This window comes from Melanotaenia boesemani, chromosome 23 (assembly GCF_017639745.1).
Source record: "Melanotaenia boesemani isolate fMelBoe1 chromosome 23, fMelBoe1.pri, whole genome shotgun sequence".
In the NCBI taxonomy this organism is placed as follows: domain Eukaryota; kingdom Metazoa; phylum Chordata; class Actinopteri; order Atheriniformes; family Melanotaeniidae; genus Melanotaenia; species Melanotaenia boesemani.
In genome coordinates, this window is record NC_055704.1 from 6,752,522 (window position 1) to 6,761,694 (window position 9,173).

Consider the following 9,173-nt stretch of genomic DNA (forward strand, 5'->3'; position numbering starts at 1 on the left):
ATAGATAGATAGATAGATAGATAGATAGATAGATAGATAGATAGATAGATAGATAGATAGATAGATAGATAGATAGATAGATAGATAGATAGATAGATCATTAAGTAAAGATGCTGAAGATCATACATTCATAGAGCAGAATTGTCTGGAAGAAATCCTTTTGCAAAACTATATGATACATAATAGCTGGATTTTTCCATGTTCCACGTCCACTGAGCATCACAAAAGAGTCCTCCTCACTTACAATAACACATTTTCTCTGAAACACAGACTCATCTGTGGTTAAATTTCCCCTTATGTTTGTTGCATCTGTTACAGCTGCGACAGTTTTTTTTCACACCCTCATATACTTCACTATTTTCAGAGTTCCTGCAAAACAGGAATTCTAGGTAAATACTCATTGTATGTCCTCAAAGGTAGGTGTGTGGATAACATGAAATCTATTTTTGTTTGCTTTAAAGTAATTTAAGTTCTTCTTACTTTGCTGATAACTCAGCAGAAACACAGCAGCCCCACCCAGTCGAGCTGCCTCATCATCCTACCTGCCAGTCAACGTAGTTTTCATTCACTGCACCATATAACACAGTATTATATGTAATTTAATATGCACTGCAGCAAACTAGATGTGATATGCACCTTGACCAGTGTCTTACTACAAAAGTAATTAGATGTTCAAGCAGCTGTTGGGTTCAGATGATGTTTCCACAATGTCACTGATAAAGACACGTCAGACTATGACATGACTTTAGCTGTGGCTTGATTGCAGATATTCTCCATCCATCCATCCATCCATCCATTATCTTGACCGCTTATTCCATTTCGGGTCGCGGGTGAGCTGGAGCCTATCCCAGCATTTTAACAGGTGAGAGGCAGGGTACACCCTGGACAGGTCACCAGTCTGTCGCAGGGCCAACACAGATAGAGACAAACAACCATTCACACACACACTCACTCCTACGGAGAATTTAGAGTGTCCAATTAACCTAACATGCATGTCTTTGGACGGTGGGAGGAAGCCGGAGAACCCGGAGAGAACCCACGCATACACGGGGAGAACATGCAAACTCCACACAGAAAGGCCACCACCCTCAAGGTTCGAACCTCCCCCCAGCCGAGATTCGAACCGGCGACCTTCTTGCTGTGAGGCTGCGGTGTGGTGGTTAGCAGATATTCTCCACCAGATAAAAATGCACGACATATTACAGTCATATACTGACCAAAAACTAAGCCAAAACGCAGAATATTGTGTCAGAATTCTGTCAGTTCATGACAGTTCAGATGGAAAATGTAAGGTTTTGCTGATACCACCTTGTTTGTTTCCACACACCAACGCGTCTGAATTACAGGAAATGGATATATGGTTAAAGTGTAATAAGTTATCTCTTGATATCAGCACCAATTATTTTGTGTTTGGTTCTAATAAAAGGATACCAGATGTACATCACATAGTACATCTTAAAATAAATGATAAAGAATTAGTTCAAGTAAACTCTGCTAAGTTCCTCGTGGTCCTCACTGATGAATCCTTAAATTTTAAACTTCCTAAGGAATAATTAATATCCAATCTAGGTAAATATGTTGGTCATTTTTTAAATAATACATTATCTTCCTTTAATCGCTCTACTTACTCTATACAAAACTCTGTTTAAGCCACACATTAATTACTGTAACGTAATTTTGTGCAACACCTACTCCAGCTTTCTGAAAAGGTTAGAAAGACTTTAAAAGAAGATTATTCGAGCTGTATCAAGGTTTATTTAGGAAAAATTTATTTCATGATGCCAGTTTGATGCACCAAACCATCCATACAACTAACTCTAGACTGTATGAGCTTTTTCCAGTTGGTGGTCCCCAGCACAGAAAAGAAGACTTAAAAGAACCAGGTTGTCCCTTGCATGCAGGGACCGCAGATCTAGAACAAGCTTGATGAGAGTTTAAAAGTGGTTAAGTCCATTTCCACCTTCAAAATAGGCTAAAGGTTCAGTTGTTAAATTCTTATATATAAGCTGCAACCATAGAACAACTGATCAATAGTAAACTGAACGTCCATTTTATTGCTGTCTTACTGATTGATGAACTCCGAAGTGTGCAGACCCTGAATTGGGACGCACTGCATGGCTGTCTAATGTTGTTAATGTTCAATGCAGCAGGGCGGCTCAGTGGGTAGAGTGGTCGTCCTGTAGCCCAAGGGTTGCCGGTTCGATTCCTGGCCGTCGACCTCATGTCGAGGTGTCCCTGAGCAAGACACCAAACCCCTAATTGCTCCTGATAGGTCGCGGTTGAGTTCCTTGCATGGCAGCTTCCGCCGTCGGTGTGTAAATGTGATGTACATGTAAAGCTATCTGGGTAAAAACTCTATATAAATACAGACCATTTACCAATGTAGTGTGTTCTTTTTTTAATGTTCTGTATTGTTTATGTTTATATTTAGTTTATGTATCAAGGCTCCCTCAGTAAGCCTTAAATAGGGAGAACTGATTTAAACAATTATAACATAACAATATAACTTTCCTTCAGTTTATATGGTGACAACTTTGCTATGTCAGTACATTGAGTGTGTGAAAAAACTAAACTAAAGAAAAAAAAAAAAGACTCAAAAAGTATGGCTTGTTTGGAAGGGTTGCACAAACACTGCATACCAACTGTAAAGCACGGTGGTGGAGGACTGATGATTTATGATAGCTAAGTTTAGCTAAATGACAGCTAGAGCTTGGCTGAAACTAACTAATGCAACAGGAAAATGATCCCAAACACAGCAGCAGATCTAAAAAAGAATGACCGAATAAGAAAAGAATCAAGTCCAAATCTCAGCCTGGTTGAAATGCTGGGATGGGACCTGTGCATGATGCAAACATCAGTGAACAAAAACAATGTTGTACAGAAGACTGAAGCAAAATGCCTCCTCATAGAAGTAAGTGACTAATAACATTAAACCGAAAACCGCCACTTTTAAGTTATGACTGGCAGTCTGACAAGCTGATTTTTATGAATTTTATGATAACGATCGGGGTTCTAAAAGGCCTTATAGCAAATACAAAAAACCTCAAAGCTCTAGTAATTAATACTCAGGTTTTATAAATTTTCCACAAGATTGTTGAACTTTTTATAAAAACTACAATAAATTCATGAACCATCTTTACATTTACAGAGTGTAGCAGTGGTCCCCAGTGACTTTTAGATGTGCTTCAGTGCATCAACCCCCCCCCCAAAAAAACTCCAAGAAGTTCCAGTGTCATTTCGCGTCAGGCTACGTAATGATTTCCATTGCATTTCTGTTGGATTCAATGATTTCTGACGCAGGCTGCGGCCCAACCATCTCAGCGTGCGGGTTTTCCAGCATCAGCATCCTCCATTAGGCTGCATGCAAAGAAACTATTTGAATCCCTGTGCATGACATAATTAATTAATTCTAATTAACATCTGGATGGAGTGAAATTCAGCAAAAAACTAATGATTTTGTGGTCGACATGCATGAGCGGGAGACCCCTCACCCACTTATATGAAGTTTGTTGATTTAAAGGAAATAGCATAACCACATTTTCACACCTAGATCATCGCTACTGCATCACACACACTCTCTCACAGCCTGATATAAGCTCAAGTTCATGACAAGTTAAACAGTTTGAGCCAACTTCAGGACAAGAGCTGCCACACAGGTTTTTGCTCAGCCCGTCTCCTTTCTCAGCATCCATCCATCAAGGATCGAGAACTAGACCTCATTTCGGATCTGGACTGAGGTGGAAATTAAAAGAATGACTCAAAAAGACTGCAGGGGAACTACATGTGGTGTTACAAAGGTTAAGAAGACGGTGGTCTGCTTGTTGCTATGGATGTCTTTGCATCTGATCAGTGGCTCATATGTCCCTCAAGAGATGAAGAGCGCCATCCAGAATATCAAGCAGTTTTATGTAAGTGTATGTATGACAGGTATATTTAATACTTCTTCTGTTAGTGCTTGTGCTTGTGCTTCTTGTACTACTTGTGTAGTACACGTCTTCATCTTCTTGCATTAGTTCTCTATTTCCTGATGTTCTCATCACAAATGCACTCATGCGCACACACCCCTTTCCCATTTTGAGCTGTGTGTTTAAAGGGCCAGACGGTGTTTTAAACTGCTTTGTGTAGTAAATAATACTGTATGCATATGATACTGTCCTGTTTAATCCAGGCACACTGTCACTGGAGGTGCATTCAATAGCTGTGCAGGATTTTCAAAATTGGCTTAAACCAACCACACGTCAGGGAGTCCATGAAAGTACCAGCAATACATTTCCTTTCTATAACAGTCGAACTACAAGAAACAACCGCATAGTTTTTTTTTTAGTATTTGTTGTTGACGTTTTATGTGTTTTCTTAAAATGTATTTTTGGTGCAAGTGACCTTTATAAGTGGTTTGACAGGAAGGTGGGCAGACAGACAGAGACTGATTACATGCAACAAAAAGCCCCATGTTGGGACTCAGGCCTGGGCTAGCTGCATGCATGCTCTGCCTCAACCAGCTGAGCAATAGTAGCCCCTAAAGTTTAATTGTTAATATCAAATATTTTGTCGAATGATTGTCGATGAATGCGTTAAAGAAGCTAATCTTTAGCTGGAATAGAAACAGATACTAAACTTTGAATGATGAACATAAACTGAAAATAATTCTGTTTTTGTCTTTTCTGTAGAAAGTTTCGGACAGCGACATATATAACAACCAGCCTGTCATCTCCAGAGAAGTACTGAAGAGCAGCAATGCTGAGGTAAATGAAAGCCAGGTTTAATAGATTTTTATATATCAATGAGTTCAACAGGTACATTTTCCAGTTTTAAGTTGCCCCTCTTCTTTTGGGGATCAAAGAGTGCTGGCTACCCAATCAGCTATGGCTTGGATGGCTTAATGGCCACTACTTCTTGATCCCTAAAAGAAAACAGATACATTACTTTTGCAAAACAGAAGGTATGACTAAAGGGGTATTAGGGGATTGGATCCTGCTTTATCTCACATACACACACACACAAAATAGACACAACTAATTTATTGAATTACAAGCGTTATGGTTTCATCACATTATCGGTAGTTCCTTCTGTAGTTTACCCAAACAATAATGGTGCTGTCTGAAGATTTTTGTTCATTTTAACCTGCAAGAAGCACCATGTCCTGGACCTTTCTTGTCTTAATAACAACTATTAGGGCAGGAATGTCCAGTTCTGGTCCTCGATGGCCATTGTCTTACAGATTTTTAGATGTTTTCATTCCTCCAACACATCAGTAAAATTAGATTGATTTCACAGTCCTGATAATGCCCCATTAATCTGAGTTAAGTCTTTGCAGGCAGGGAAACGTTTGCCTATACAATTAGCTTATAGGAGTTTAGAAAAAACACATTTTGTTTCAAAACACTAAATATTATCTGTCCAGTACTCTTCTAGATGATCTCAAGTTATAATGTGGATTTTAAGGTGAAGTTTGATCAATGCTGTTTGATAGAAAATAATCTAAATTTAACAAACACTGTACCTGACTTTCAGACAGCCCTCCATCAGGAAGCTTCTCATTCAGGAAACATTAAATCATCATGAGACATGGTGTATATGAGTTCACTTTAGATGTGTTGGCCTGAGTAATACTGGATGTAGTACTCCGGTCAGAGCTAAGCTAAGCTCTCTTAGCCTTTATGCTAAGTTAGGCTAACTGTCTCCCACCTGAAAAGAAAAAAAATAATCAAATATGTTAGTATGAGATAAGGATAATGTCTATAATGTGAGTGCATTTAGTTGAAACTAGTTGGACCAGATGTTGGTAATCTGCCTTAAATTGTGATGCTATCCTGTTAAGCTAACTTAGCTGCTAGCTGATGTTTTCCTCTGGTTACCGTCTCTCACAATCCTGTCAGATTCTTTGAACAACTCCACACACATTAGAGTTTGTGTTGAGGTTTTTGTGGGTTTTTTCCTGCTGGCTCTGCATTGTGCAGTATTCCTGCAACTTGAAATTAAACTTTCACTTCTTACCAACTACGAACATGGCTGGTTTCGAATGCTAAGCATTAACACAACAGATTGGAGACGTCCCTGCTGCTTTCTTGTTGAGTGTTGTGGTTTTCTTGATAAGATACGATCAGTTTCAGATTTAGATCTGAGGATCAGAACAGACAGCAGACAGCAAACAACACAGAGGCAAGGTTAATCAATGTCAAACCAGCAAAACTCAACGCTTAAGTTTAAAAACAGTTTCAGGGTTAAAATTAGAATATTCACACAACTTTTTGTTAAACTTTGAAAAGCAACCCTAAAAAGCTGTAGCATGGTTTTTCTGATTGCTTGGTTAATGGAATCTCTCATAAAAGTCATAAAGGAAGAAGTTAATGAAATGAATATGGAAAGTGGGATGTAACATGGGCGCAAAGACCATGAAATGTGCAGCCCACATTATTTTTTACTTTATGTATACATATATGTATGTATAAAATCTACGTTGCATACAAGTTCTTTCATGTAAATGAGATTCAAAACTGTTAGCAACAGAAGAAATTGCCATTTATGTATAACATTCACTGAGTGGTATTCCCCTTTAAGGCCCACACTACACTTAGTTTAACTCTTGTGTGGGGAAACCACAAAGTTTTTCCACTGTGTGACAAGTTCTTAGCAACTCAATGCTGGAATAATTCTCTCAGGTTAAACCAGAAGCACTTCTTTTGTTAATAAGAATATACTTCTTCTATTAGCTCTGCATTTTAACATTTTAAAGTTTATCCCCAAATCAGCTCACAAAAAGCATCAGTACTTTAGTTTAAATATAAAGGAACTAAACATTTGACTTACAAAATTCTGTTTTTCTTTTTCAGAGAAAGATGGTGTACATGGTCGGTATTTTGGAGACGTATGAGAAGCTGATTGGACGCATGTTAAAGCAGTTGCCCACTCCGAGTCCCCCCATAGCTGGAAGCAACACTTCGGGTTCAGCCAGCAGCACAGGGTCAGAGGCCGCATCAGATATAAGGCAGAAGCTGAATGACATTCTGGAAAAAGTCCAGAACGTAAAGACGACATATTATCAGGAGCAGGAAAAGCTTCTGAAAGGATTGCAGGAGCTGAAACACATTCAGGTATGGAGACTGCTGAAACTTCCTCACCTTTACTCGTAGTATTCTGTGAATATTTCTGCCCACACTGACCATTTGGTGAAAACCAGATATGGTTGCAACCCTACCTTGACATAAAATTAGGTGAGCTTTTCCACAATGCAAAGGGTTTACTGTGCAGACCATCACAAAGGGCCTCAAATAATGCATGAAAAAATATTCATACTTAATACTGATTAAGCTTATGTAGGGCTTTGGGCAGGTTGACTGTCAGCATGGCTGAAAACAAAAAGTGTGAAAGGTTTGTTTACAGTTTAAGCAAGTCCTAAAATAAGTGTTTTAAGAGGTTCATACAGGTCTTAAAGGGGCTTAAAATAGAGAAAATCTAGACAACAAGAAGTTTTTTATTCAAAATGTCTATGGTTTTAGGTCTGGTTAATGAGGACTTAGAGGAAGGACTGCTTTACAAACCTTCCTGATTTAGGAACTTTGGAAGTTCCTGATGACTGAAGTCTAAAAACATGCCTGTTTGCTGTGTTGTCATTAATGATTCCAGCAGAATTAAAAGGATGTCCTGCTGTCTTCCTCCTTCAGGTGGACAATGTTAAGGTCCAGAACAAAGCATTGGTGGAGCTACTAGTGCTGTACCAGGAGGCGAGCTCCCTGCCTGACAGCATCGAGAAGAGGAGGAAGAGGCGGTGGCAGCGGCAGGTGAAGGCCAAAACTAACCGGAGAGGCTAATACAAGAACAGTGACAGCAATAAAACTGACAAGGACCATTAATGACAAACAATAATCAGTGTGCCGATTTTATAGTTTTTATAATTGAAAATGATTTATAGAACTCAACATATCTTCTGTAGCCATTGATTTGAATTGTGTGAAGGGGAGCACATTTTTTATGATGATGATGATGATGATGAGCTGTAATGCTTTCCTAAAATCTCATTAAGCGCCAACACTCAACTGATGTTTGAAAAGATGCTTTTAGTGTGATGATATTTGGTGTCAACATGAACCCTCAGTCGCTGTAGTGCCTAAAAGACCTAATGATTATGTTTACAGTACAACGTACACCTGTGGCACGTACACCAAAGTACTTACTAAAGTACTTTCTGTCCTCTGAAGTTCTTCTCTGGAGGACTACATGTATCTAAAATTTAGCTTTTACTGTCATGTTTTAGTTTATCATATTTATTAGTAATTTAAGTTTATTTAAGATTAAATTATGCTGTTATGACTGATGTTGATAATTTATTGAATATTTAATTACTGCCGTGTGCTGACAAATGAAATAAAATAAGAAAGAATAAACTTCACTTTGCCTTTTTCTTTCTTTACATTAACAAAAAAAAAAAACAAAAAAAAAAAAATCCCAAAGTTGTGATGCAGAAGCTGATTCTGTGTAAAACAACACATTATCTATAATATCTAGCAGATGGACTTAAGGTTTGGCTGCTTATGATGCACTTTAACCCGTTAAGGCCTGACCCATCAAAAAATGGTAAGAAAAGTCCAATTTTTTAAAATATGAAGTCTTTATTTGGCCTTGTAACAAAATGTGCATGTGATATATTAAATATATAAATGATATATTAAAAATATTATAATATGGTTTTCTGCTTCTGGGTATCTATTAGGGAACAGAGGACAAGTATCAGATTGTGTTCAACAGGATTTTGAGCAAAGTTTATACCATAAATTGAAGCAAAAGGTCTCAGAAACTCTGTGTGACAAATATGTCACCTCGGGTTCTTCTTATTATTTATTTTTTTATTACAAACAATTGTAAAATAGTCCAAATGTAAAACAGTAAGAGAATAACAAACATACACAAACCAAGGAGCAGAGATGACTCAGGCTCTACCAAACGCTAGAACAGGATCTTAAAGGGTCAAGGTGACGGAAGTGGGCAGAAAAGACAAATTAGACAGTTTGATATCATGTATCAAACATTTCCAACATTGCTTCAGTTCTTTGATGTTTGCAGCATTGCTTTCTGAACTGGTCTCTGATGGTCCCACCACAGCATCTCCATCAGGTTGAGGTCTGGACTTTGACTGGATCATGTTGACACCTGCGCCAGTTCCAGCCAAGCTTTAGCTG

The 9,173-nt window shown here is 38.3% G+C and overlaps 1 protein-coding gene across 1 annotated transcript; it reads left to right on the plus strand.

Annotated features, from left to right (window-relative positions):
- The first annotated feature begins 3,638 nt into the window (after positions 1-3,638).
- Positions 3,639-8,343, plus strand: ifng1 (interferon gamma 1). Its single transcript, XM_041977726.1, has 4 exons — positions 3,639-3,908; positions 4,668-4,742; positions 6,831-7,091; positions 7,662-8,343. The coding sequence occupies exons 1-4, from the start codon at positions 3,753-3,755 to the stop codon at positions 7,806-7,808; spliced, it is 639 nt and encodes a 212-aa protein (XP_041833660.1). The 5' UTR covers positions 3,639-3,752; the 3' UTR covers positions 7,809-8,343.
- The last annotated feature ends 830 nt before the right edge of the window (positions 8,344-9,173 follow it).

Coding starts and splice junctions, on each gene's coding strand:
- ifng1 (XM_041977726.1), top strand. CDS start 3,753: ATGACTCAAAAAGACTGCAGGGGAACTACATGTGGTGTTACAAAGGTT. Junction 4,743..6,830: donor TGAAGAGCAGCAATGCTGAG/GTAAATGAAAGC, acceptor TTTCTTTTTCAG/AGAAAGATGGTGTACATGGT. Junction 7,092..7,661: donor AGGAGCTGAAACACATTCAG/GTATGGAGACTG, acceptor TTCCTCCTTCAG/GTGGACAATGTTAAGGTCCA.